This window comes from Engystomops pustulosus, chromosome 3 (assembly GCF_040894005.1).
Source record: "Engystomops pustulosus chromosome 3, aEngPut4.maternal, whole genome shotgun sequence".
Lineage (NCBI taxonomy): Eukaryota > Metazoa > Chordata > Amphibia > Anura > Leptodactylidae > Engystomops > Engystomops pustulosus.
This window is the reverse complement of record NC_092413.1, coordinates 2,031,187-2,046,290: the sequence shown is the minus strand read 5'-3', so window position 1 is coordinate 2,046,290 and position 15,104 is coordinate 2,031,187. Positions and strand designations below refer to the sequence as shown.

The 15,104-nt window shown below is 45.7% G+C and overlaps 1 protein-coding gene across 1 annotated transcript in view; it reads right to left on the bottom strand.

Annotated features, from left to right (window-relative positions):
- The window catches only part of ZFAND3 (zinc finger AN1-type containing 3), a 186,137-nt gene extending 178,005 nt beyond the window's left edge, over positions 1-8,132 (bottom strand). The window contains exon 1 of the mRNA XM_072139748.1: positions 7,871-8,132. Within this exon, the coding sequence (XP_071995849.1) occupies positions 7,871-7,941 (71 nt within the window). The 5' untranslated portion in view covers positions 7,942-8,132. The remainder of the gene's footprint in view (positions 1-7,870) is intronic.
- Between the last annotated feature and the right edge of the window lie 6,972 nt (positions 8,133-15,104).

Here is a 15,104-nt window from a genome sequence, read left to right as displayed (position 1 = left end):
CTGGGAGAGGGGGATCCAGGGTTTGATCTCCCGGACACTCTTCCAGGGCCCCAAGACTCTGCCAAAGTTCTCGGCATCGAATTTGGCCAGGGGGATTACCCCATGCAAAACTGGGACGGCAGGCTTAAGATCGCCGCCCAGAAGGTGGACCAGTGGAAGGGTTGGTCTTTGACCCTCAGGGAAAGGGTGAACTTGATTAAAACTTACCTGCTCCCATTGCTGATATATCTGGGCAGTGTGTGCATGTTGCCAGAACCCCTCTGGACTCGGGTCTACAGTCTGTTCTTCCAGCTGTTATGGGGGAATAGGCTGAACCTAATCAAGAGGGAGGTTACTTACCGCACGAGGAGACAAGGAGGGTTGTGTATGGTCAACCCTGTGGTGTTCCTAGTGAATACCTTTCTTAAGATCAATGTTGCAAACCTCTGGAAAGAGAGGGCTCCTCCGTGGGTATACTCCTGCAGGGGATGGTTTCGGCCTTTCTTCCAGGAATGGGAGACAGGAGGGCGAGTGAAGGATCTCCGTACACCACATGGGCATCTTCCGGCTTACGCTACCCCGGTTCTGAAGGTGATTCGCCGGTGGGGTCTGGGAATGTGGGAGATCAGGACCATGTCGAGGAAAGTCCTTGACAAAAGGGTTCTGTTGACCCATTTCCAGAAGCCTCTGGCCCTCAGGGATTGCCCAAGTCGGGATCTTGGGGTGGGTTTAGGTCTTTTGAATTCCATCAGGATCCCCTTGAAGTTTTGGGACTTGACTTGGCGCTGCTTCCATGGAAAGCTGTGTGTGAGGGACAATCTGAAGTGTAGGAGCTCTGAGGAAAGGGGTTGTCCCCGGGAGGAGTGCGGTGGCCTGCTGGAGAGCATGGACCACTTCCTGCTTCAGTGCCCCTTTAACACAGAGGTGTACAACCGGGTGGGCGCTTCCATCCATTGGCCCGGGTTGGCCGGTCTCTCCTATGCGGAGTGGGCCTATGGAGCATTCAGAGGCCTGGGTGGCCGGGACCGCTGCACGTTATTCCTAGTTAGTCTAGTGGTCAGGTACCACACGTGGAACGCACGGTGTTTAGTATCGACGCAGCGTAAAATCCTCCCGGTGGTTGAGGTGGTTAGGAACATTCTGGGTGACCTGGTGAAGGTGCGCTCTCTGGAGTATGAGAGGCTGGGCACGGGGAGGGCCTCTCTCCTTTGGAGGGGGTTCTCCTTTAGTGTCCCTTAGTCTGTCATCTCCTCTCCTGGTGTTGGGCTGAAGCTGACACTGTAGATTTTTGTTTTGTATCTGAGGTTATAGTGATGTTGGGCTTGCAGGCGCCGAACCTGGGCTTTATGTGGTTGGTTTGTTATATGTTGATATGTTTAATGTGTTTGTATTTTGTGTACAGTGTGTATTTATGTAGTTATAGTTAATGTGTATATAGCTTGGTTGGTTTTTGGGGTGTTGGTGTTAGGGTGTTAGGTTGGGAGGGGGGTGGACGGGATTTGGACAATATGATCCTGGGCACTGGTCTGGACTATATAGCGCGAACTTTGGACGTTAGACCAGTGTCTGGGTGGGAGGGTGATGGGCGTGGGATTTAGTTAGTTTATATTTAATGTTTTTATTTCCTGTTTGTCTTTTTTTGCTGTGTATTCTTTAGTTATTTATGGGAAAAAAAAAAAAAAAAAAAAAAAAAAAAAATTATTATAAAAAATTATATATAAAAAAAAAAAAAAAAATTAGGTGGTGGGATTGGGTGAAGGTTTTGTTTTATAATGCTGATTGTGTGGTGTGTGTGTGGCTGGGCCAGGAGATTTTCGTAAGTCTCTTTTAGTTTGTATTATTGTTTTGTTTTGCCAGAAGTTATGGCTTGATTTATGTTTATTGTTGTAATGTTTTTCATTTTTATATATAAAATAAAAGATTTACAGGATGTAACTCAGGATCAGTACAGGATAAGTAATGTCATGTATGTACACAGTGACTGCACCAGCAGAATAGTGAGTGCAGCTCTGGGGTATAATACAGGATGTAACTCAGGATCAGTACAGGATAAGTAATGTCATGTATGTACACAGTGACTGCACCAGCAGCAGAATAGTGAGTGCAGCTCTGGAGTATAATACAGGATGTAACTCAGGATCAGTACAGGATAAGTAATGTCATGTATGTACACAGTGACTGCACCAGCAGCAGAATAGTGAGTGCAGCTCTGCAGTATAGCACAGGATGTAACTCAGGATCAGTACAGGATAAGTAATGTCATGTATGTACACAGTGACTGCACCAGCAGCAGAATAGTGAGTGCAGCTCTGGGGTATAATACAGGATGTAACTCAGGATCAGTACAGGATAAGTAATGTCATGTATGTACACAGTGACTGCACCAGCAGCAGAATAGTGAGTGCAGCTGGGGAGTATAATACAGGATGTAACTCAGGATCAGTACAGGATAAGTAATGTCATGTATGTACACAGTGACTGCACCAGCAGCAGAATAGTGAGTGCAGCTCTGGAGTATAATACAGGATGTAACTCAGGATCAGTACAGGATAAGTAATGTCATGTATGTACACAGTGACTGCACCAGCAGCAGAATAGTGAGTGCAGCTCTGGGGTATAATACGGGATGTAACTCAGGATCAGTACAGGATAAGTAATGTCATGTATGTACACAGTGACTGCACCAGCAGCAGAATAGTGAGTGCAGCTCTGGGGTATAATACCGGATGTAACTCAGGATCAGTACAGGATAAGTAATGTCATGTATGTACAGTGACTGCACCAGCAGCAGAATAGTGAGTGCAGCTCTGGGGTATAATACAGGATGTAACTCAGGATCAGTACAGGATAAGTAATGTCATGTATGTACACAGTGACTGCACCAGCAGCAGAATAGTGAGTGCAGCTCTGGGGTATAATACAGGATGTAACTCAGGATCAGTACAGGATAAGTAATGTCATGTATGTACACAGTGACTGCACCAGCAGCAGAATAGTGAGTGCAGCTCTGGGGTATAATACAGGATGTAACTCAGGATCAGTACAGGATAAGTAATGTCATGTATGTACACAGTAACTGCACCAGCAGCAGAATAGTGAGTGCAGCTCTGGGATATAATACAGGATGTAACTGAGGATCAGTACAGGATAATTAATGTCATGTATGTACACAATGACTGCACCAGCAGCAGAATAGTGAGTGCAGCTCTGGGGTATAATACAGGATGTAACTCAGGATCAGTACAGGATAAGTAATGTCATGTATGTACACAGTGACTGCACCAGCAGCAGAATAGTGAGCGCAGCTCTGGAGTATAATACAGGATGTAACTCAGGATGAGTACAGGATAAGTAATGTCATGTATGTACACAGTGACTGCACCAGCAGCAGAATAGTGAGTGCAGCTCTGGGGTATAATACAGGATGTAACTTAGGATCAGTACAGGATAAGTAATGTCATGTATGTACACAGTGACTGCACCAGCAGCAGAATAGTGAGTGCAGCTCTGGAGTATAATACAGGATGTAACTTAGGATCAGTACAGGGTAAGTAATGTCATGTATGTACAGTGACTGCTCCAGCAGAATAGTGAGTGCAGCTCTGGGGTATAATACAGGATGTAACTCAGGATCAGTACAGGATAAGTAATGTCATGTATGTGCACAGTGACGGCACCAGCAGCAGAATAGTGAGTGCAGCTCTGGGGTATAATACAGGATGTAACTCAGGATCAGTACAGGGTAAGTAATGTCATGTATGTACACAGTGACTGCACCAGCAGCAGAATAGTGAGTGCAGCTCTGGAGTATAATACAGGATGTAACTCAGGATCAGTACAGGATAAGTAATGTCATGTATGTACAGTGACTGCTCCAGCAGAATAGTGAGTGCAGCTCTGGGGTATAATACAGGATGTAACTCAGGATCAGTACAGGATAAGTAATGTCATGTATGTGCACAGTGACGGCACCAGCAGCAGAATAGTGAGTGCAGCTCTGGGGTATAATACAGGATGTAACTCAGGATCAGTACAGGATAAGTAATGTCATGTATGTACACAGTGACTGCACCAGCAGCAGAATAGTGAGTGCAGCTCTGGAGTATAATACAGGATGTAACTCAGGATCAGTACAGGATAAGTAATGTCATGTATGTACACAGTGACTGCACCAGCAGCAGAATAGTGAGTGCAGCTCTGGGGTATAATACAGGATGTAACTCAGGATCAGTACAGGATAAGTAATGTCATGTATGTACACAGTGACTGCACCAGCAGCAGAATAGTGACTGCAGCTCTGGAGTATAATACAGGATGTAACTCAGGATCAGTACAGGATAAGTAATGTCATGTATGTACAGTGACTGCTCCAGCAGAATAGTGAGTGCAGCTCTGGGGTATAATACAGGATGTAACTCAGGATCAGTACAGGATAAGTAATGTCATGTATGTACACAGTGACTGCACCAGCAGCAGAATAGTGACTGCAGCTCTGGGGTATAATACAGGATGTAACTCAGGATCAGTACAGGATAAGTAATGTCATGTATGTACAGTGACTGCTCCAGCAGAATAGTGAGTGCAGCTCTGGGGTATAATACAGGATGTAACTCAGGATCAGTACAGGATAAGTAATGTCATGTATGTGCACAGTGACGGCACCAGCAGCAGAATAGTGAGTGCAGCTCTGGGGTATAATACAGGATGTAACTCAGGATCAGTACAGGATAAGTAATGTCATGTATGTACACAGTGACTGCACCAGCAGCAGAATAGTGAGTGCAGCTCTGGAGTATAATACAGGATGTAACTCAGGATCAGTGCAGGATAAGTAATGTCATGTATGTACACAGTGACTGCACCAGCAGCAGAATAGTGAGTGCAGCTCTGGAGTATAATACAGGATGTAACTTAGGATCAGTACAGGATAAGTAATGTCATGTATGTACACAGTGACTGCACCAGCAGCAGAATAGTGAGTGCAGCTCTGGAGTATAATACAGGATGTAACTCAGGATCAGTACAGGATAAGTAATGTCAGGTAAGTACACGGTGAGTGCACCAGCAGCAGAATAGTGAGTGCAGCTCTGGGGTATAATACAGGATGTAACTCAGGATCAGTACAGGATAAGTAATGTCATGTATGTGCACAGTGACGGCACCAGCAGCAGAATAGTGAGTGCAGCTCTGGGGTATAATACAGGATGTAACTCAGGATCAGTACAGGATAAGTAATGTCATGTATGTACACAGTGACTGCACCAGCAGCAGAATAGTGAGTGCAGCTCTGGGGTATAATACAGGATGTAACTCAGGATCAGTACAGGATAAGTAATGTCATGTATGTACACAGTGACTGCACCAGCAGCAGAATAGTGAGTGCAGCTCTGGAGTATAATACAGGATGTAACTCAGGATCAGTACAGGATAAGTAATGTCATGTATGTACACAGTGACTGCACCAGCAGCAGAATAGTGAGTGCAGCTCTGGGGTATAATACGGGATGTAACTCAGGATCAGTACAGGATAAGTAATGTCATGTATGTACACAGTGACTGCACCAGCAGAATAGTGAGTGCAGCTCTGGAGTATAATACAGGATGTAACTCAGGATCAGTACAGGATAAGTAATGTCATGTATGTACACAGTGACTGCACCAGCAGCAGAATAGTGAGTGCAGCTCTGGGGTATAATACGGGATGTAACTCAGGATCAGTACAGGATAAGTAATGTCATGTATGTACACAGTGACTGCACCAGCAGCAGAATAGTGAGTGCAGCTCTGGAGTATAATACAGGATGTAACTCAGGATCAGTACAGGATAAGTAATGTCATGTATGTACACAGTGACTGCACCAGCAGCAGAATAGTGAGTGCAGCTCTGGAGTATAATACAGGATGTAACTCAGGATCAGTACAGGATAAGTAATGTCATGTATGTACACAGTGACTGCACCAGCAGCAGAATAGTGAGTGCAGCTCTGGAGTATAATACAGGATGTAACTCAGGATCAGTACAGGATCAGTACATGTCAGGTAAGTACACGGTGAGTGCACCAGCAGCAGAATAGTGAGTGCAGCTCTGGGGTATAATACAGGATGTAACTCAGGATCAGTACAGGATCAGTACATGTCAGGTAAGTACACGGTGAGTGCATGCAGGGGATGCAGTGTGGGTTGTCCTACTAGTTGTCTCATCTGTGGTCCATACATTATGGTACGGGGCACATTTCGGCAGCTGGGGATGTGATGCACTAGATCTCCCAAAAACATCCTACACGTATCACCATGTACACAGACACAGAGCAATGGACGCCCTAAGCTGCCAACCTACAGACCCCGCAGCACTGGCTACACGAGGCAGAGCCCGGGCACACTAGGGGCATGGTGCCCATGCGGATGGCACACTATAATGACCCCTTGATGTGTAATCTGGCGCAGTGAGGACGCTCTCGCCTTATACAACGCTGAAGCGGGTGACGTCATCCAGGACATATAACACAACACAGCAACTGCAGGAGATACAACATGTGTGATAGGAGGGTCAGGGGGGCCCTGCTCAGCGACCCCTACAGGTGGTATGTGACTAGCTTTAGGACTGGGCGGCACAGATAGACCGATCAGGGGGGCACAGTACGGTGGTATGTAATATCAGGGGGGCACAGTACGGTGGTATGTACTATCAGGGGGGCACAGTATGGTGGTATGTAGTATCAGGGGGGCACAGTATGGTGGTATGTAGTATCAGGGGGGCACAGTATGGTGGTATGTAGTATCAGGGGGGCACAGTATGGTGGTATGTAGTATCAGGGGGGCACAGTATGGTGGTATGTAGTATCAGGGGGGCACAGTATGGTGGTATGTAGTATCAGGGGGGCACAGTACGGTGGTATGTACTATCAGGGGGGCACAGTATGGTGGTATGTAGTATCAGGGGGGCACAGTATGGTGGTATGTAGTATCAGGGGGGCACAGTATGGTGGTATGTAGTACCAGGGGGGCACAGTATGGTGGTATGTAGTACCAGGGGGGCACAGTACGGTGGTATGTAGTACCAGGGGGGCACAGTACGGTGGTATGTAGTATCAGGGGGGCACGGTATGGTGGTATGTAGTATCAAAGGGGAACAGTACGGTGGTATGTAGTATCAGGGGGGCACAGTATGGTGGTATGTAGTATCAGGGGGGCACAGTATGGTGGTATGTAGTATCAGGGGGGCACAGTATGGTGGTATGTAGTATCAGGGGGGCACAGTACGGTGGTATGTAGTATCAGGGGGGCACAGTACGGTGGTATGTAGTATCAGGGGGGCACAGTACGGTGGTATGTAGTATCAGGGGGGCACAGTACGGTGGTATGTAGTATCAGGGGGGCACAGTACGGTGGTATGTAGTATCAGGGGGGCACAGTACGGTGGTATGTAGTATCAGGGGGGCACAGTACGGTGGTATGTAGTATCAGGGGGGCACAGTACGGTGGTATGTAGTATCAGGGGCGCACAGTATGGTGGTATGTAGTACTGGGGGGCACAGTATGGTGGTATGTAGAATTGGGGGGCACAGTATGGTGGTATGTAGAATTGGGGGGCACAGTATGGTGGTATGTAGTACAGGGGGCACAGTACGGTGGTATGTAGTATTGGGTGGCACAGTATAGTGGTATGTAGTATCAGGGGGGCACAGTATGGTGGTATGTAGTATCAGGGGGGCACAGTATGGTGGTATGTAGTACAGGGGGGCACAGTATGGTGGTATGTAGTATCAGGGGGGCACAGTACGGTGGTATGTAGTATTGGGGGGCACAGTATGGTGGTATGTAGTACCGGGGGGCACAGTGTCAGTACCCGGGGGGCCCCGGGTGTCCCCCGCCCTGTGCCCGCGTCTCTTACCCCCAGTATCCGCAGGGGCAGCGCGGGGGGAGGCTGGGCGCTTTGCTGCGCTCGCTGCCGGTGTCTCCCATGTCTGACAGGGCCGGGGCCTCCGCGCCGCTCACACTCCCTGCTGCCCCTGAACTGTCCGGGACCTCACAGGATAACGGCCGGGACGGGGCCTGCGAGACGCGGCGGCTCCGGGAGACCAGTCCGAGGCTCCAAACCGTGATTCCAGGCCGGTCAGCTGGAGGCGGGGCGTACCAACTGCAAAACGGGGGGAGCTGCGGGGCCGGGGCGGGGGACAGGCCCCAGATATCTCCCGTGTACCCCTGACCCGCTGTCACTGGATCACGGCCGGCCTGAGTAATGGATGTCCCGTGTATACCCGGTCACTGCACCACAGCAGCGCCGCTCACAGGAGTCCTGTACATCTGCACACCCCTATTTATTCATTGGTACAGTCCTCTCTAGAGTCTTGGTTCAGGCGAAGAGGCACAGACCTGAAATCAGCTGGAAAAGGACTGCACCACTCTGCTCACAGGGGGAGAGGATGCTACCAATAGGAGTCCGGACATATTGCTGCCCATAGTCTGAGAGAAGTGGAGAGGAGACCGGCAGGAACATAGAAAGCGAACACAACGTGACAGCACCAAGACACGACCCCCGAGATACTGCGGACTATTGCAGGACGGCGCGGAGCAGACACCCCCCTGCACACAGTGGTACAGGCGGGAGAGCTGCTGCTGCTTGGTCTGAGCTGGACCAGAGCCAAAAGAGAAGAGGAAATAGGAAAGAACGTACAAGATGAAAGATACAATGTATATATTACTGTATATAACCTGATACACCCCTATATATTACTGTATACAACCTGATACACCCCTATATATTACTGTATACAACATAATACACGGTATACACCCCTATATACAACACGATACACTGTAACACCCCTATATATTACTGTATACAACATTATACACTGTATACATCCCTTTATACAACACGATACACTGTAACACCCCTATATATTACTGTATACAACATTATACACTGTATATATCCATATACACAACACGATACACTGTAACACCCCTATATATTACTGTATACAACATTATACACTGTATACATCCCTATATACAACACGATACACTGTAACACCCCTATATATTACTGTATACAACATGATACACTGTATACACCCTTATATATCATTATATACAACATGATACAAGGTATACACCCCTATATACAACCTGATACACCCCTATATATTACTGTATACAACATAATACACGGTATACACGCCTATATACAACACGATACACTGTAACACCCCTATATATTACTGTATACAACATTATACACTGTATACATCCATATATACAACACGGTAAATTGTAACACCCCTATATACAACATGATACACTGTAACACCCCTATATATTACTGTATACAACATTATACACTGTATATATCCATATACACAACACGATACACTGTAACACCCCTATATATTACTGTATACAACATTATACACTGTATACATCCCTATATACAACACGATACACTGTAACACCCCTATATATTACTGTATACAACATGATACACTGTATACACCCTTATATATCATTATATACAACATGATACAAGGTATACACCCCTATATACAACCTGATACACCCCTATATATTACTGTATACAACATAATACACGGTATACACGCCTATATACAACACGATACACTGTAACACCCCTATATATTACTGTATACAACATTATACACTGTATACATCCATATATACAACACGGTAAATTGTAACACCCCTATATACAACATGATACACTGTATACACCCCTATATATTACTGTATACAACCTGATACACCCCTATATATTACTGTATACAACATTATACACTGTATACATCCCTATATACAACACGATACACTGTAACACCCCTATATATTACTGTATACAACATTATACACTGTATACATCCCTATATACAACACGATACACTGTAACACCCCTATATATTACTGTATACAACATAATACACTGTATACATCCTTATATACAACACCATACACTGTAACACCCCTATATATTACTGTATACAACATAATACACTGTATACATCCCTATATACAACACGATACACTGTAACACCCCTATATATTACTGTATACAACATAATACACTGTATACATCCCTATATACAACACGATACACTGTAACACCCCTATATATTACCGTATACAACATTATACACTGTATACATCCCTATATACAACACGATACACTGTAACACCCCTATATATTACTGTATACAACATAATACACTGTATACATCCCTATATACAACACGATACACTGTAACACCCCTATATATTACTGTATACAACATTATACACTGTATACATCCCTATATACAACACGATACACTGTAACACCCCTATATATTACTGTATACAACATGATACACTGTATACACCCTTATATATCATTATATACAACATGATACACTGTACACATCCCTATATACAACATGGTACACAGTATACACCCCTTTATATTACTGTATACAACATTAGACACTGTATACATCCATATATACAACACGATACACTGTAACACCCCTATATATTACTGTATACAACATAATACACGGTATACACCCCTATATACAACATGATACACTGTATACACCCCTATATACAACATGATACACTGTATACACCCCTATATATTACTGTATACAACATTGTACACTGTATACATCCTTATATACAACATAATACACGGTATACACCCCTATATACAACATGATACAATGTATACATCCCTATATATTACTGTATACAACAGGATACAATGTATATATTATTATATATTACTGTATACAACATTATTCACTGTATACATCCCTATATACAACATGATACAATGTATACATCCCTATATACAACATGATACTGTATACATCCCTATATACAACATGATACTGTATACACCCCTATAAAATACTGTATACAACATTAAACACTGTATACACTTCAATATAATACTGTATACAACATTATACGGCAGCACGGTGGCTGAGTGAGTAGCACTTCTGCCTTGCAGCACTGGAGTCCTGGGTTCGAATCCCACCCAGGTCAACATCTGCAAAGAGTTTGTATTTTCTCTCCGTGTTTGCATGGGTTTCCTCCAGGTACTCCGGTTTCCTCCCACACTCCAAAACATACTGTTAGGCTGTTTAGATTGTGAGCCCCATTGGGGACAGGGACCGATTTGACATGCTTTGTGCAGCGCTGCGTAATCTGTGTGCGCTATATAAATAAAAAATTATTATTATTATACACTGTATACATCCCTATATACAACACGATACACTGTAACACCCCTATATATTACTGTATACAACATTATACACTGTATACATCCCTATATACAACACGATACACTGTAACACCCCTATATATTACTGTATACAACATTATACACTGTATACATCCCTATATACAACATGATACACTGTATACACCCCTATATATCAATATATACAGCCTGATACACTGTATACATCCCTATATACAACATGATACACTGTATACACCCTTATATATCATTATATACAACATGATACACTGTATACATCCCCATATACAACATAATACACGGTATACACCCCTATATACAACATGATACACTGTATTACACCCCTATATATTACTGTATACAACATTGTACACTGTATACATCCATATATATCACTATTTACAACCTGATTCACTGTATACATCCCTATATACATTATACACCCCTATATGTTATTGTATACAACATGATACACAGTATACACCCATATATATTACTGTATACAACATGATATACTATATACACCCCTATATACAACATGTTACACTGTATACATCCCTATATTTCACTATATACAACCTGATACACTGTATAGACCACTATATATCACTATATACAACATGTTACACTGTATAGACCACTATATATCACTATATACAACATGTTACACTGTATAGACCACTATATATCACTATATACAACCTGATACACTGTATAGACCACTATATATCACTATATACAACCTGATACACTGTATAGACCGCTATATATCACTATATACAACATGTTACACTGTATAGACCACTATATATCACTATATACAACATGTTACACTGTATAGACCACTATATATCACTATATACAACCTGATACACTGTATACATCCCTATATTTCACTATATACAACCTGATACACTGTATAGACCACTATATATCACTATATACAACATGTTACACTGTATAGACCACTATATATCACTATATACAACATGTTACACTGTATAGACCACTATATATCACTATATACAACCTGATACACTGTATAGACCACTATATATCACTATATACAACCTGATACACTGTATAGACCGCTATATATCACTATATACAACATGTTACACTGTATAGACCACTATATATCACTATATACAACATGTTACACTGTATAGACCACTATATATCACTATATACAACATGTTACAAAAAAACAAGCGTTCATACCATGATCAATGCCCCCCTATAGATTACTACATCATCCCTCCTCCCGTGTGTCTCTACTTCTGCTGCTGGACAGGTGATAGGCGCAGGTAGTTTCCAGGGTCGGTTTCTTCGCCTATGTTTAGGTTTTCTGTTTTCACCTGTTGGGTAAGTTTCTGTAATGTAAAATGGTCCTTAAGAGACAAGAGATGCTCAGTCTAGTAGTAACATTTTTCAATATACAAATTTTTTCCTTATCTGTGGTTTAAATTATTAGTACAATGTGGCTGTTTGCAGTAATGGTTATCCTACAATGGATTTCTGACCACGGCTTGTAGTAATAGCTATTGTAGTTTAATGTCAAAGGTGATGGCTACTCATAACATGGTTGATCCAAGCATGCAGGTGCTGTGACTGCTCTCTGTAGGGATGACTTATCCAAGCATGCAAGTACAGTGACTGCTGTCTGTAGGGATGACTTATCCAAGTATGCAAGTACAGTGACTGCTGTCTGCAGGGATGACTTATCCAAGTATGCAAGTACAGTGACTGCTGTCTGCAGGGATGACTTATCCAAGTATGCAAGTACAGTGACTGCAGCACCTGTGTATATCTGTATGATGAAGAGTAGCTCTGCCATGTGTAATGTGTAATCTGTTTAAGCTCGTCCATCTTGGTGGTGGTAAGTGCTGCTGATGTCACTGCTGCAGAACCTCTTTTTACAGAAGGCCCTGAGCTTGTAAATAACTTTCTTCTTTACAAGATGTGGAAAGACACTTTACAGGATCTTTCTTCACCAGTATGATGTCTCAGGAGATGAGTGGGTGCAGTAGTGGATTATAATCTAGGGGGGTGGGGCGATAGCCTGGAGCCTTCTAGGAGGTCCATGGCCACCAAACTACCCACCAGATCTTATAATGAGAAGGAGCATCACCCAGGGACAGGACAGGGATACGCTGACACTTGGGGTACTGGACAGGGACACGCTGACACTTGGGGTACTGGACAGGGACACGCTGACACTTGGGGGGACAGGACAGGGACACGCTGACACTTGGGGGGACAGGACAGGGACACGCTGACACTTGGGGGGGACAGTACAGGGACACACTGACACATGGGGGACAGGACAGGGACACACTGACACTTGGGGGACAGGACAGGGACACACTGACACTTGGGGGGGACAGTACAGGGACACACTGACAAATGGGGGACAGGACAGGGACACACTGACACATGGGGGACAGGACAGGGACACATTGACACTTAGGGGACAAGACAGGGACACGCTGACACTTGGGGTACTGGACAGGGACACGCTGACACTTGGGGGGGACAGTACAGGGACACACTGACACATGGGGGACAGGACAGGGACACGCTGACACTTGGGGGACAGGACAGGGACACGCTGACACTTAGGGGACAAGACAGGGACACGCTGACACTTGGGGGACAGGACAGGGACACACTGACACTTGGGGGGACAGGACGGGGACACGCTGACACTTGGGGGACAACACAGGGACACGCTGACACTTGGGGGGACAGGACAGGGACACGCTGACACTTGGGGGGACAGGACAGGGACACGCTGACACTTGGGGGACAGGACAGGGACACGCTGACACTTGGGGGACAGGACAGGGACACGCTGACACTTGGGGGACAGGACAGGGACAGGCTGACACTTGGAGGACAGGACAGGGACACGCTGACACTTGGAGGACAGGACAGGGACACGCTGACACTTGGAGGACAGGACAGGGACACGCTGACACTTGGGGGACAGGACAGGGACACGCTGACACTTGGGGGACAGGACAGGGACACGCTGACACTTGGGGGGACAGGACAGGGACACGCTGACACTTGGGGGACAGGACAGGGACACGCTGACACTTGGGGGGGACAGGACAGGGACACACTGACACTTGGGGGGGTCAGGACAGGGACACGCTGACACTTGGGGGACAACACAGGGACACACTGACACTTGGGGGGACAGGACAGGGACACGCTGACACTTGGGGGACAACACAGGGACACGCTGACACTTGGGGGACAGGACAGGGATACGCTGACACTTGGGGGACAGGACAGGGACACGCTGACACTTGGGGGACAGGACAGGGACACGCTGACACTTGGGGTACAGGACAGGGACACGCTGACACTTGGGGGGACAACACAGGGACACGCTGACACTTGGGGGACAGGACAGGGACTCGCTGACACTTGGGGGGACAGGACAGGGACACGCTGACACTTGGGGGACAGGACATGGACACGCTGACACTTGGGGGACAGGACAGGGACACGCTGACACTTGGGGGACAGGACAGGGACACGCTGACACTTGGGGGACAGGACAGGGACAGGCTGACACTTGGAGGACAGGACAGGGACACGCTGACACTTGGAGGACAGGACAGGGACACGCTGACACTTGGGGGGACATGACAGGGACACGCTGACACTTGGAGGACAGGACAGGGACACGCTGACACTTGGGGGACAGGACAGGGACACGCTGACACTTGGGGGACAGGACAGGGACACGCTGACACTTGGGGGGACAGGACAGGGACAAGCTGACACTTGGGGGACAGGACAGGGACACGCTGACACTTGGGGGGGACAGGACAGGGACACACTGACACTT